General features: G+C 42.7%; 1 protein-coding gene across 1 annotated transcript in view; it reads right to left on the reverse strand.

Moving 5' to 3' along the window:
* The window catches only part of SUSD5 (sushi domain containing 5), a 62,722-nt gene that overhangs the window by 35,255 nt on the left and 11,415 nt on the right, over positions 1-16,052 (reverse strand). Inside the window, exon 3 of the mRNA XM_008578085.1 lies at positions 14,186-14,304. Within this exon, the coding sequence (XP_008576307.1) occupies positions 14,186-14,304 (119 nt within the window). The remainder of the gene's footprint in view (positions 1-14,185; positions 14,305-16,052) is intronic.

The raw sequence follows: 16,052 nt of genomic DNA on the forward strand, positions 1-16,052 counted from the left end.
CTTCGAACTGAGAGCACTAGGGGAATGGCTGATACAGACAGAGACTTTCTCTGGGCTCCCCTTATCTGCCTAAAGACACATCCTCCAAAAGCAACTCAATTGTCATCAATCCCCTCCCCGGGAATTTCGTCAATCAGGGAAGATTAACTTGTTTCATGGAAGAGACCGTAGGTCAACATCATACCCAGAGATGCTTTGTCACAGATTGTCACCTATTCTTCTGAGGGCTCATTCATCTTTCCCCCAAATCATTCACTCTCTCCTAGGTTGCCTACACGCCCCTCCCCTCTTTTCTATAAAGAGGGTATGTAAGCTTCTAAATCTCGCTGGGGTTTGGGGTATTTAGTTTTCTTTCCTGTGATGCCCCTGTACACGTAATTAATTTGTATACCTTTTCTTCTGTTAACCCGCCTGTTGTCAGTTTATTTCATACACTTGGTTATCAAACTCTCAGAGGGCAGAGGGAAAGTCTTTCCTCCCCTACAGTACTGTGCAACAACAACAACAAAAAAATGCCCAAAGTGGAATTGATGGATGAAAGGCTTCTGATAGGTTCTGCCAAGTTGAATATGAGTATTTAGGAATTTACACTCCTACCAATGGTATATAAATTTGCCTGTTTCTCTGCAGAACACTGAGTACTATCATTTTTTGTAAGCTTTGACAATTTTACAGGCCAAAAGGTGATTTCTTATATTAACATGCATATCTTTAATTAGTGAGAGAGTTGAATAATTATTGACCAGTTGTTCTTCAAAATACTTCTCTGTTGTGGCCTTTATCTTTTCCTTTCAGTATGTAAGGGATCTACATTTATCAGTATGACAATCCATTGTCTTATTTTCCTAAATTCTTAACCAATGAACCCAATAATGTCAAGTCTATCCATCTTCTTCTCCTGACTTGAAGTTTCACCGTTCCCCTTACATACTTTTATGTACACTGGGTCTGTTTTGTTGCTTTCAGCCTTTTGCATTGGAGTATCTATTTGTGTCTCAGTGCCAAATGACTTTACTTTGTCTTTTGATATTTGAGCCCTTCTCATTATTGGAGGAATGGCAACAAGTCAGTAAGACTGAAGCGTAAAGCACAGGGGGTCGCTGAGGCTGGAGCAGGTAGGCATGAGTTTATGAAGGGCCTTGCAATCCAGGTGAGAAGTCTGGAATTTGTCAGGAGGAGAATGGGGAACTATTAAACAGTTTAAAACAGGAAATAACACGATCTCCTCAGCACCTTGGAAAGAGTGCCATTTGTAGTGTAGAGAATGCATTGAGAAAACAAGCCAGTTAGGAGGTTACCTGAGTGGTCCAGAATAGCAGGACAAGGACCCAAGTGAGGCGCAGGGGGCAGCAGAGGTGGTTCTGGGAGATACTGAGAAGTGAGGTTTTTTTACAAAACTTTTGATTGAAAAGATGTTGGGTATAAGGGAGAGGTTCTGGGGAGAGGGAAGTGAATGAACATGAGTATAGTTTGGGACTTGGCAGAGTCTGAAGGGCCAAGAGAAATGTCCATAAGTAGCTGTATAAATGGAACCTGGGGTTTCTGGGGGAGATCTAGGCTTGAGAAGTGATTTGGTATTAATGAGCATTTAGATGAAAATTGAAGCCTTTGGAGTGTCCAGAGAAGGGAAATGAGGGATCAGGTCACAGCCCTGAGGAGGTGAGCAGAGAATGAAGAGTTCACAAAGGACACCACTGCAGCCAGACGGATACAAAGAAAAACCAAAGGAGGTCAAGGGAAAACGTGTTTCAAGGAAGAGTGTGCGGTCAAGCAACTAAGTCTGCAGAAACATACAAAATTGAGATTGAGAAATGGCCACAATATTTAGCCACCAGTAACCTTGGTGAGAGGAGTTCCACTTAAATGAGAAGGCAGAAGCCAGAAAGCAGTGGACAGAGGAATGAAGGAATGATGGGAGCTGAGATCATGGAGACCATGAGTGTAGAGGATTTTTAGGGCCATGAAGGGGGCGGAGAGAAATGGGATGGTAGCTAAAGGGACATGGAGTAACAGCTTGACGAGAATATGAATTAAACACTTTCCAAACAGTTCATGTGGTTTTATTTGTTCTGACTCCCTAAAATAATTGCCTCTTTTTTGAAAGGCTGACTCTTTTCACTTGTCCTGTAATTCTTCTGTGCTTGCTTAGACCCCAACTGGCTAGTGGTGTGCTGGTAAATATTAACAACCAGCTCTCCAGGGAAGGGGGAACTTGTGGGGGATGGGGGAGGGAATGGCCTTTGTGAAGGTAGTTAACAATGCCTGATGCAGTACACAAGCAACAATGTCTTAATGCGATTTCTGGCACAGTTCTCAATAAGTGGAAGCTATAAAAAGAGCAAGAAATAATTAAGGATGAGCAAAAGATATATATATATATGAGAACGTTCAATCATGGTATTATAGTGAAAACCATGAAACTACCAAAATGTCTGATGATGGATTATTACAATAGCCGTTAAAAATCACCCTTTCAAGCATATTCAATGTTATGAGAAGATATATATTAGTAAGTGAAAAAAACAGAATGCAAGCCTATATATTGTCCATATAATCCCCATTTGGTAAACTAAATAAAACATGCCTGGAAAAGGAGTGATACTAAAGTACTTATCTCATGGCAGTCTGATTGTGAGTGATCTTAATTTTCTTTATACCTGTAAGACAATGTCCACACATTTCATGTTGATAATAAGAAAATCTATCAAAAATGTAAAATGGAGCTAATGACACCTGTCTCATGGGTTGTTACCAGAATGAAGTGAGCTCATGCCTTGCCCAGTGTCTGCCACATGCCTGGAACTTAGTAGGGACATAAATAAAAATAAGTTCCATTTCCCATATGAATAGTTGGAGTCTGATGATCTTTTGAATCATTCTTCAAGTAATAATGGTAAATGAATGCCCAGTTTCCTTAAACCAAATATAGCTAACTGCATGATGGCTGAATTGGAATTGAATGCCATCTGATACCATGAAAAAAAGGCCAAATAAAATGGCTCATAGAGGATAAAATCAGATATGGGCCAATATTTGCACACAGTTGATATGGCAACAATAGTCAGTGATCGAGGCTTGGTTCAAGGTGAGAAGCCACCAGAGTTGGGAACACAGAGTATTACTATGGATACAAATTCTTGGGATTGGGCCATGGTTCATGAAGGCAGCAAAGAATCAATTTAAATTGAGATGGTGACACAAGAGGATTTGCTGGAGGGTTTCCTTTGTCCCCCCACCAGAAAGGGCTACATTCCTGGATCTGTCAGGTTATCCTGGTTTCAGCAACAATGAACTTCTGTAGTGGTCTTGATAAAACACAAATCCATGTGTAACTATTACACCATTCACACACCCTCTTCTTTTGGTAAGTACAGTTTCCCTGGGGGAATTTTCTTCTGAATCAAGCCTGTATCGATAATAGCTAAAATAACCATATAGTTTATTATTCACATAAGGATACTTTTGAAAATGAGAGGGACCCTTAATAATTACGAGCATAAACAAGAACTGTTCTTAGCAGACTGCAAGGTGGGGTTACCTGCCTCTGGGACACTGGAGTCACCAGACATGAGTTACAGGAATGTGAACATGGGGCACTTAAACTTTTGAAGGAGGCCTAGTTCTAAGCACAGACCCTGGCCTCAAGACCACTCGTGTACAGAATAAAAGACAGGATGAGGATAGACATTGAGAAGGGAGATATTTCAAAGTTATATAAGAAGTGCAATAATGCATGTGCACTGTAGAAAAAATCAAAATATAACAAAATATAGAGCATGAACTATAAATGTCTCACTTCAGTCTTACTGCTGCTCCCTTTCTAGGGTGTATCTTTTTCAGATGTCTCTTTTCTAGGGAGGCATTTCATATATATATACACATTTATACCTATGTACAAAAATAAGTTCTTAAAAACATAAATTAGATCATACTACAGATATTCTGAGACCTGCATAATATGTCTTGGAAGATTTTCCATGCCATAGCTCTCACTCTGCTATAAAATGAATTTATGTATCCCCCCTCAAATTCATATGTTGAAACCTAATCCTTAATGCAGTGCTGTTTGGGGAGGTGATTAGATCATGAGGGTGGAACCCTTATAAAAGAGATCTTAGAAAACTCTTTTGCCCCTTCTGCCATGTGAGAACTCAACAAGGAACCAGAAAGTGGGCCCTCTCCAGACACCTAATCTGCCAGTGCCTTGATCTTGGACTTCCCAGCCTCTAGAACTGCAAGAAATAAATTTATGTTGCTTATAAGCTATCCAGTTTAAGGCATTTTGTTACAGCAGTCTGAACAGAGTAAGACAGAAATTGGTACCAAGAAGTGGTAGTGTTCCTGTAACAAATACCGGAAATGTAGAAGCAGCTTTGGAACTGTGTAACAGATAGAGGCTGGAAGACCTTTAAGGTGCATGCTAGAAAGTGCCTACATCACCATGAATGGACCATTAAGGGTGATTCTGGTGAAAGTCCAGAAGGGAAAGAGGAGAGCTGAAAAAAAAAAAAAGCCTCAATCTTCTTACAGAATACCTAAATAACTCTGAACAGAATGTTGGTAGGAATATGGAGAGTAAAGACCATTCTGATGAGATCTCAGATGAAAACAAGGAATGTGTTATTGGACACTGGCAGAAAGGCAATCCCTGATATAAAGTGGCAAAGAAGTTGGCTGAATTATGTTTTAGTGCTAGTGTTTTATGGAAGGTAGAACTTGGAAACAGTGAAATTGGATATTTGGTTAAAATCTCTAAGCTAGATATTGAAGGAGCAGCCTGGCTTCTCCTGACTTCTTATAGCAAATTTGGGAAGAAAAAAATGACATAACAGAATTATTAAGCAAGAAGGAACCAGAACTTAAAGATTTGGAAAATTCTCAGCCAATCCATGTTGAAAAAGATGAGAAAGTCTGTTCAGGAGAGAACACTAAGGGTGTGGCCAACTGACTGATAGGGAGATCAGTATGGGTGTGAATCACAAACCTGATGAGCCACCCCAGAGGGAAAACTAACAGTTTGAACTGAAGGGGAAAGGTATGGGAAGTAATAAAGAAAGGGCCATAGAGCTATTCCACTGAGAACATGCACTATTTTTTAAAATAAGGGGGAAATGACCTGAAAGGTGATTCAGAGATCATTAGGGTTGCCTCATTGGTTTCAAAAGGGGGGATTATTGCCTTGCTTTCCACAGGTCAGATGGTCTTTGTCCAAACCCGTAGAGGCAGGGATGCCCAGAGTCATGGGGGTGGGGCCATCTGGCAGAGCACTAGAGATACAACCCCTGTTAGGTAGAGCTGTGCTATGGTCTGAATGTTTGTCTCCTTCAAAGCTCATGTAGGAGATTGACTTGCAATGTGGCAGGGTCAAAAGGTAGGCCCGTGGCTCACTCGGGAGAGTGTGGTGCTGATAATACCAAGGCCCTGGGTTTGGATCCCATATAGGGATGGCCGGTTCGCTCACTGGCTGAGCGTGGTGCTGACAACACCAAGTCAAGGGTTAAGATCCCCTTACCGGTCATCTTTTTAAGAAGGAAAAAAAAAAAAAAAAAGGTAGGCCCTTTAAGAGGTGATTGGATCACGAGGACTATGTTCTCATGAATGGATTAATCCATTCATGGAGTAATGGAGTAATGGGTTAATGGTTTAATGGGTTATCAGGGCTGTAGATTGGTGGCTTTATAAGGAGAGCAGTGAGAACATTAACAAATGCTCTCTCCCAGCCCTCATGATGTGATTGCCTGCACCAGCACAGGATTCTGTAGAGTTTCCACCAAGAAGGCCCTCACCAGATGTTCCCTATGGACCTTGAACTTTCCAGTCTCCAAAACCATAAGAAATACACTTCATTTTCTTATAAATTACCCAGTTCCAGGCATTCTGTTATAAGCAACAATGAACAGACTAATACAAGCTGTGAGGGCAGGACCCCCACCCCAGTAGGTCTGGAAGGCAGGATCTTTGCCCCAGTGTGCCTGGAGAGTAGAGCATCAATCCAAAGAGGACTATTCTTTAGCTTAAGGTCTCATGGAGTTTGTCTTGTAGTTTGGTCTTACTTGAGATCTGTTACCACTTTTTGCTTTCCTATTTCTTCTTTTTGGAGTGGAAATGTCTATTCTATGCCTGTCTTACCATTTGCATTTTGGAAGTAGATAACTTATTCAAGTCCCAGCTGGAGCACAATTTGCTTTACGATGAATCAAACCCTGAGTTTCACTCATATCTAATTTAGGTGATATTTACATGAGACTTTATTTAGGTTTTAGACTTTAGAGTTGATGCTGGAATAAGTTAAGACTTTTGGGGCTGTTGCAATGTAATGAATGTATTTTGCATGTGAAAAGAACATGAATTTGGGGAGACCTGGGTAGAATGCTATAGACTAAATATTTGTGTCCCCTTCAAATTCATATGTTGAAATCCTAACTCCCAAGCTGACAATATTAGGAGGGGGGCCTTTGGTAGGTGATTATGAGGCAGAGCCCTCATGTATGAGATTAATGTCCTTATAAAAGAGACCCTGGAGAGCTCCTTCATCCCTTCTGCCATGTGAGGACTCAGTAAGAAAATAGCCATCTATGAACCAGGAAGTGGGCCCTCAGCAGACAACAAATCTGCCAATCTGCTGGTGCTTTGATCTAGGACTTCTAGCCTCTAGAACTGTGAGAAATAAATTTCTGTTATTTATAAGCCACCCAATCTATAGTACTCTGTTACAGCAGCCCAAATGGACTAAGACACACTTCACTCATCCTAATCAATATTCTTCCTTCCTCTCTTCCTCCCTCCTTTCTCTTGTAATCATGGTAAGAAATTCCCTCAGTACAGAAGTATCAAAAGTTGAAAGTAAAAGCTCCTTTCCCAAGACCGGCCCTTCCACTGTCCAGAGGTGACCCCATGAACACTGTGGGTTTAGAGCTAGTTCTGACTCCGCCCCTGATGTCCTGTAAGGCCTCCAGCTACCCACCTGCTCCTGCACACACTTCACTCTCCATTGACAATGTTACAGACTCTTCTCCCAGCCCCCAGCTGAGTTCAAGATGGGCTGTAATGCTGGTAATTGGTGTGACATCTCTGAGGAGGACCATTAAATGATTTTAAAATAATATTATTTTGGTAAGTTCTACCCATTGGTCCTCTCGCAACAGGCTCCTGGAATGCATTAGAGCTGTCTCACCGCTTCAGCATTCTCCTGGCATCACTTCTGCCCAGTGGTCCCTCCATCGTTGGTGGAATCAGTCATACTAAATGAGATTCTGCAGTCCGAAGGAGAGCAGTGTGGTTGGAATTGCCACAGCTGCAGCAAACCAGGCCTTTCTAGGTCTGAAATCACAGATGACTGTTGCTTCTTCCATTAAACATTTTTCATCTGTAAAGTAGACCTGCAACTCTTGGCTTCCACAAACAAAAAGAATGCCCGTGTGTGCTCTACTGAAGGGAAATGCTTAGAAGAAGAGTCCAAATGTGTACTTAGTTGATGGGTTGCCCAAAGTCACACTAGGAGAACTAGCTGTGTGGACTGGAGTCCCCACATCTGGGAAGACGGGCCTTTAAATGACGTTACTATTGAGTAAACTGAGGCAGGCCAGGTCTTGATGGATACAGGGAGGTGTCCAGGAGACACAGAGATGAAGGCAACTCTGTATCTGAATTGCGTATGAGTCAGAAATTCTGATGGCTTTGATCACGGGCTCCCAAGGAGGAGTGTGTTTGGGTGAAAACCCTTTGTAACACAGGATTCTGGCCGCCACTGTGGAGTGGCCCAGCTCACCTCCCCTGGCCCATCTTGTAGCTCTCTGCACTGTCCTCTTCTGTCCCCCTTGGCATCCAGTACCCTCCTCACACCAGTCATATTTCTCTTGGCTCATCTTCACCAATGAGAGTTGAGACACAAAGGGCCAGAGAATCTATATTATTAATTCTTTTAAAGCATAAACAGAAGTGCAGCTGGAAACTGGAGGCCCCAAGCAAATACGAGAGAGGGACCCAGCTCCATATGAAGAGAGCTGCTCCCTCACTGCTGCTCTGCAACACAGTGCAGGCTGCTTGCACAGCATTTGCCCCATGGAGAGTCAAGAAAGCAGCTGGCTGCCATGGGGAGCCGTGTGAGCAGAAAACCCGGGCTTTGTAGTCAGAAAGATCTACATTCTAATCACTTGCTAACTGTGGCTTTGGGGAACTTATACCTCTCTGAGCCTGCGTGAGTCACTGCCAAAACTCAGACAAGTAACACAAATACTTCTCATAAACATTCTGTAAATGTGTGTGGTCTTTGTTCTAACTGGAGCACACCTTGCTCTGTTTTCTGTTTTTCTTCACAACTCTGAGCCACATAAAGGCCCTTTCTAGGAAAGCAAATGACAGACTACTAGTGAGTAAGTGACCATTGCAGGTCCAGAGGCTGTTGTAGAACAGCACGTAGGTAAGGATCTCCACGTCTGTGCTCAGAGAGCACCCTCTGGATTAGCAGAAATTTAAGAACAAAGTTTTCCCCTGGTGCACCCAGTTCTGCGGGCCCGTGTGCATGTCTGCAAAATGGGGTTTGAGGCTCCTTTTCACATTTACCATATGCTAGAAAATCAAGCCACGACTTCCTGAACACACCAATGGGTCAAGAGTGCAGCCCCAGCTCCTCTGAGCAGCACCGAAGTAGAGAGTCTGTTCAGGTTGTTGGTGGCCACAGCCCAGGCCACAAAGACATCACAGAAACATCTGCCCCAGGGGCCAAAGGACCCATTGGCAACATTTTTCTGGCTGCCCAGACATGTGGCATTCCTGGGAACTGGCTGTTTGTGCGTCAGGACTGGGTCTAGTTCACATTTTGGGAATGGAAGACCTCAGTCCTGGAAAAGCAAGACCTGATGCCCATCCAATCCTGGGTGTGTGGGTGGCAAGGGAGGGGGTATTACTGTAATGGGGATTATCTGGGCTGCTTTCTGCAGCCACATCACACCTGCCCAGCAGCTTCACAAGTCCCCAGGGATGTCCTAACCTGGCTCATTCTCCCAGAGCACTAGTACATTGGCTCACCCAGAGCTTGCATCCTCAGAGCCAGTGGGATCTTTAGACTTCTAGCCCTGTCCACCTGTTCTTTATGTCCACAATGTCCTGTCTTCCTTTCCTTACCCGTTATCCCCATGAAACAAAATCTTTCAAGTTCCACCTCAAATGCCGCTGCTTCAGGAAGTCTCCCAAATTACCCTTCTCCTTCATGCCATGGAAAAACATTTATTTCTTACCTATCCTGACACACTATTAACTCATCAGGGGTGAAGATGAGTCATCTATTTATCTATCTTCCTGAGTCCATTTTGTGTTGCTATAACAGAATACCACAGACTAGGTAGTTTATAAAGAGAAGTTTATTTGGCTCACAGTTCTGGAGGCTGGGAAGTCCAAGAGCATGATGCCTGCATCTGGTGAAAGCCATCATGCTGTGTCATCCCATGGCAGAAGGTAGAAGTGAGAGCACAAGACAGGAAAAGGAGGCCAAACTCCTGTGATAAACTAACCCACTCCTGCAATAATGGTATTAAGTCATTCATAAGGGCTCTCTTTAAGAGGATCACCTCTTAAAAATCTCACCTCTCAACATTGTTAACTGTTACAGTGGCAAATTTCAGTGTGAGTTTTGGAGGGCACATTCAAACCATAGCAATATCTATCTATCATCTATCTGAACCACCCACAAGTCTGAGCACGGGACTTTGCATGACCCTGGACAAATAAACAAATGACGAACATCAGGTCAATAGTAATGAGCTCAGAGTCTTTCACACTTCCTTGGGAGACCTTGAACTAAGTAAGTTCTATCTGCTCTTTCAAGCTTTGTAAGTAATTGATTCCAGTCTTGTGCCCACAACTGGAGAATTTCCCGAAAGCCATTCCTGAAGGCATGGGTCCTCCTCCAGGCAGAGCTGGAAATTGGCTCCTCTCAAAAATCCCTGATCACTCTCAAAAACAGGTGAGCATCCACCTCTCTTCTCGATGACATATAGGAAAGGAATAATTTAATTCCTGTTTTTAAGGGAAATATAGGCCATCATAGAGCACACAGGGTTAGAGGCGTGCAGTACTAAGAAGGTGATGGCAGCTGGTGGGCAACGAGGCCAGCCCCATCTTAGAGGAGGAGAAACAGGAGCACACACTGAGTGGATCCTGAAGTGCAACAGATGGAGGTGAGAGAGACTCGAAGCCTCCAGACCCCGAGCTGCAGACCCCACAGACAAGCTGCCAAGAGAAGCAAAGGCAGAAAACCCAAGCAGAGGCAGCTTATTTCATCAGCAGCCAGTTGGTTAAAAATAACTTCACTTATTAGTTTAAGTGAGATCACCACAGGGCTGGAAACTCACTGTCAGTGAAACAAAAATACTGGAAGGAAAATGAGAAAAGTCCATATTTTTTATGAACTTTATTACAATAAAGACGCAGGGGAGAAAGCTGCCTCAGCATTTCACAGGCCCTGTTTTCCTTCTGGGCTCTATATGAGGCACATGCCTGCCATTTGAGGGTTAGCACTCCTCATTCTTCCTGTCTTGCCAAAGAGAAGCAGCAGCACAGAGCTCAGTGCCATGAAAGCATCACCTGGAAAAAGGCAACCTCTGGAGAAGCACTGCTCCAGTTACGCTGAACCAGACCTCACCTGCACTCATGCAGGAACCTCACGGAGGAAGAGGCCTGTTCTCTGCTTCCGCCAAGGCGCTGAACCTTCCTCAAGCAAACAGATTCCCCTGTTGACTGGGCTGTCAACAAAGGCTCCACTGAGGAAAAGCAGCAACTCGGCTGAGAAGGGCGGAGGGCCACGAGGGAGAGGTTTATATGCTCTTTCTGAAGGAGGAAAAGCAGAGGCACAAGGACAGAACTCTGTCTGAGTGACTTTGGGGAATCAATCCTGCTTTTCTAGAAGCCCCAGGAGACAGCAGCCCTGTGACCCTACCCACAGCAGGCATTCCTGAGTCCCCTTCACGACTCACCTGAGGAGCAAGACTCCAGCCTTCCCTGTGTAAACCCTGCCCCGTGAAGTCCTCGTGCCCTGCCCTTGAGGGGAGGCCAGGCCAGGCTCAGGCAAACTGCTCTGGGGAGCAGGGCCCCGATGAACCCCACACAGTGCCCACTCCATCAAAACGGCATCCAGTCTTCATACACATGTTGACAGGCAACACGAGAGCCACGGCACAGGCTTCATCTGCAGTACACCATTCCGCCTGTCTCACCAAGGGGGAGAGCTCAGGCAGCCCACAAGCCTCGCTATTCTGCCTCTGGAACACATCCTGACCACTTGCAGCCATGCCTCTGGTGCCCGCTCCTGTGGGCCTGCGTCTCAGCACCCTCCAGTTTTACTTCTCATGCTGGCTCCCCATGACTCAGAATCTGTGTTGTTTTTTGCTTTTGGGGGTCTATTTTTGTATATTGTTGTTTTTGGAGGAGTATGTAAACTATTTGATTTTTTGGAATTTTTAAATTTTTATATATTTTCAAAGTTACAGAAAAAGTGTGAGAACAGGGACCTCTCATACAGCCTTTATCCAGGTGCTTCAATGTTTTTTCTTCCTTCATTTGCTTTATCATCCTCCTTTCTCTCTCTCTATATATACACACACACATACATATATATGTATGTATCTACGTGTGTGTATACATATATACTCGTAGGTAAATATGTACATATATGTATTTATATCTATAATTCTTTTCTGAACCATTTGAGAGTGAGTTGTAGATATGACATCACTTTGCCCCTAAAACTCTTTGTGGGCATTTTCTAAAAACAAGAATACTTCCTTCCATAACTGCAGTACGGTTATTAACATCAGGAAATTTAAAAACTGATACAATGCCATTGTTTAATTCATAATCAGTATTCAAATTTCATCAGGGATAGCTCTTTTTTTCCTGGTCTAGGACACAATCCAGGATCACAAATTGCATTTTGTTGTCAAGTCTTTTTAGTCTATTTTTTTTTTTTTTTTTTTGGCAGCTGACCAGTGTGGTCTAACCTAGTGAGCTAGCTGGCCAGCCCTTTAGTCTATTTCAATCTACAACAGTTGCTTAGCCTTTCTTTGTCTTTCTTATCCTCAACATTTTTTTAAAGAGTAGGATTTTTTCAGTTTGAATTTGTAAATGTTTCCTCACAATTAGATTCAAATTATGCATTTTTTACAGGAATATGCATAAAAATGAATCACTGAATCAATGTTTTCCTCTGAGGGCAACATATCAGGAGGCACACATTATGTTGGTTGGCCCATGACTCAAATCTGGAGTCACTACCATGGTTTTGACCTACAGAACATGAATGGATGTTTCCTTAGTGCGCTATGGAACACGAATAAATGTTTCCAACCTTTGGCTTCATTCACTACAATTGTGGGCAAAGGAGCACACGCTCGCATATGCACAACCTGTTTGATGGCCTGTGAGGTGGAAAGCCTGGGCTAGCCTGTTGGATGATGAGGAACACATATCTCAGTTGCCCCCCTCACCCTAGCCAACAGCCAGCCAACTCCCAGAAACAAGGCTACCTAGCTAACCAGCAGCTGACCAGAGACTCATGAATGAGCCCACACAAGACTGATGGAAGAAACACAAATTTATGGTCAACAAAATCATGAACTAATTAAATAGCTGTTGTTTTAAGCCACAACATGTGTATGTTACACAGTAAAAGCTAACTGATACCACTTGTTCATCGGGGGAAAGAGACAGGACTCAGAAGCCCTACGTATTTATTTGAGATCCCTATTTTTCTTCTGGCTCTGTCTTGTCTCCCTTGGGGATATGACCCTCTGCCTATGTTTAGCATTCAAGGATCATTTTACCTTAGTTATGTAGTTCTTAGAAAAACAAACCATGAATATTGTTTTCCCTACGTCTTCTGCAAAAAAGGCCACATCTCTGGATTGCTTGATTGAACAGATGATGTCAGGAGACTCTCCCAATACTCTTCCATAGAAATCAGCAAACGAAGAACCCTTCCTGGAGAGAGACCCCATAGCAGAAGAGAGGCCTATCACTAGTAAACACCTAACAAGCATCTGCCAAGGCCTTTGGGTGCACAACTCCTCTGACCCCCTCCCTGGAGATTAGGATTTGCGGCCTCCAAGATGCAGCCTGAGGATTTGTACTTTCAGCAAGTTTGTCTGGTATTTCTCATCATCAGAGAAATTTGGGAAACCCTGCATTATTATAGAAGCAATTCTCAACCTGGGCTGCACATTATAATCACTGTGGAGCTTTAAAGAAAACCGCTATGCCCAGAATATTTAAATCTGAATCTCTAGGGCTGGCACCCAGGCATCAATATTTTTTAATACTTCCCAGATGAGTCCAGTGTGCAGCCAAGCAGAACCTGTGCTGATTTTCTATGACTGGTGAGTAAGAAGCTGGCTTTTTGTCCATGTGCATGAATATTCCCCTTCAATAGAATGTGTTTCTGATAATGAAGGTGTACTTATTTTGGTGGACTTGGCATGCTGCTCTGGAGACTTCTTTATGGTTTTCTCCTCACCAGTCAGTTGATTTCCCACAAGGAAGTTGAATTTTCCTTCCTAGAAGAGTTTCCTAAATCCTGTAAGTTTCCTTTTTTGGGAAAAAGAATTTTTCTTTCTTTTTAGCGAACTGTCCACTATGAAAGGCAAGCTGTGAGCATCAGCAACTGTAGCAGATGCTGCCGGGGCTCTGCTTTTATTCCCTAAATATCTTTACCCTTCCTATGCACAGGGTCTCCTGGTGGGCGCCTGTACCTCTTTGGTGGAGAGTGGCACTCAGACTACTGGAACCTTTTGCCTGTGCGCACAAAAAAACAGAAGAGCCTAGGAATTTACACCTCCTGAAACAGCCCTTCACCAATGACTAGCAGGTGCAGTGGTATAGATACCCCAGCTTCCTCACCCCTAATCAGGAAAACTGTGGTTACCTATACTGTCTCCAGAGATTCCCTGAGGGATTGGGCCAAAGTCACTCCCCACTTCACCATCACTGTGGACTTTGCTTAATATTGCACCATTGCTTGGCCCCCTGTTATTTCCTGTCCACTTCCGCACTACCCTGTTGGCTTTTCTTTGGAAGACTTCCCAAAAAACCATCTTCAGTGAATCCTCATCTCAAGGTCTTCTAGAGAACCCAATCTAAGATAGCCACCCTCAAAGAGCACACCTTCCAGGACCTTTACAAACACTCCGGTACTGACCTTCATCCTTCAAACAAAGGGCACTGTACATGCCCCCAGGAACTGGGTTGCTCTCAATTCTCACATCAACAGCTCTCATGATTTGCTGCTCACCCCTCCCTTTGCTACACACGGTTGTCCTGAAATAGACAAAGACACACTGGGTTAGGAGAATGTCCCTGGGCTGAAAAAAATGGGAAAGAACAATTCTTTTTTGCTCTCAGCTCTAAATCAGCAGAGATTTTTCTGATTCGTAACCTTTGGCTGAAAGCATCAATACGGAAACACTCTCCCCAAACAAAGGTCTACATTAGAAGGACAGATGATGCTTGAATTGAAGTCATAGGTACTGATTCAAGTTTCAGAGGTAATACACTGTTGATCTCTTCTAGTATATGTTTGTTTTTTATTTATAAAATTCTGCTCTTTTCTTTTTCTCGTTTTGCTGTTCTTTTTCAAATTTCTTAAGATAGATCATTAGTTCACAAACTTTCATCTTTTTTCCTTTTCTAACAAAAATATTTAATGTTTTGGATTTCCCTCTAGGTATAGTTTTAGAAGCACCCCATGAGTTTGCATATGTTATATTTTTAATATCATTCAATTCTAAATACATGCTAGTTTCATGTAATTTACTTTTTGTTCCATGACATAAATATATTTTATAAACAGCAAATAGTTGAATTTTTAGATATCCATCTGACAATCATTATTTTCCAGTTGGAGCATCTTGTCTACTTAATTTAATGGATACTTAATTTAATCACTGATCTCTTTGAATTTAAATCTGCTGTCTTGCAAGTGCTTTCTATTAGTGCTTTCTCTTTTTCCGTTCTCTTTTCTTTTCATCTTCTCTTTTCCCTATTTTGGATTGTTTTAAATTCTTTTTTGGTTTTTGTGGGGTTTTTTGTTTGTTTTGTTTTGGTTTTTTGGCATTCTCTTTTTCCTCTGTATTGGTTTGGAAATTATATATCATTTTACTCATCTTTTAGTGATATCCAGAGGCTACAACACACTTATTAAAATTTAATATTACTTTTACCCTTTTCGCCAACGATACAACTTTAAATACTTAAAATGCTATGTATTAACATACTTAAAATACTTCCCACCTATATGCCATTTATAAATGTTTAGTATTATTATTACTGCTTAATCCAATTACATAATTTCTATTTGCCCACATACTTACTCTTTCCATTCATTCTTTTTTGCACCTCCAGGCTTTCACCTGCAATTTTTCCTCCTTAAGAGCACCCTTTCATGTTTCTTTTAGTGCAGGTTGGATATAATGAATTCTCTCACCTTTTGTCTTTCTAAAAATGTTTTTATTTCACTTTTATTATTGGAAGCTATTCTAACTAGGTATAAAATTCTATGTTGGCAGTAATCTTCTTTCAGCACTTTGAAGATATCAATTACCTGGGGTTTTCATCGTCAGTTTATCATTGCTCCTTTGAAGGCAATCTCTCTTTTTCTTACATCTTTTAATATTTTTCCTTCATATTTGATTCTTCTCAGTCTTATGATGTGTCTAGTTGTGGATTTCTTTTTATCTGTCCTTCTTGGGCTTTGCAGAACTTCTTGAATCTGTGCCTTGATGTTTTTCTTCAGTTGTGGATGGGATGATTCTCATATTGCTTTTTTTTTTTAAATGATGACTGGGCCGGCCCGGTGGCGCACTGGATAGTGCGCCGCTTGGGAAGCGCGGCGGCACTCCCGCCCGAGGGTTCAGATCCCACATACAGACCGGTTCCCGCTCACTGGCTGAGCGAGGCGCGGGAGCAACGCCGAGGGTTGCGGTCCCGTTGCCGGTCCCAGTCCGGTGCGGGGGCGACACTGAGGGTTGCAATCCGTTGCCGGACACGGAAAAAGACAAAAAAAAAAA

The sequence above is a fragment of the Galeopterus variegatus genome, unplaced genomic scaffold (assembly GCF_000696425.1).
Source record: "Galeopterus variegatus unplaced genomic scaffold, G_variegatus-3.0.2 Scaffold1627, whole genome shotgun sequence".
Taxonomy (NCBI): domain Eukaryota; kingdom Metazoa; phylum Chordata; class Mammalia; order Dermoptera; family Cynocephalidae; genus Galeopterus; species Galeopterus variegatus.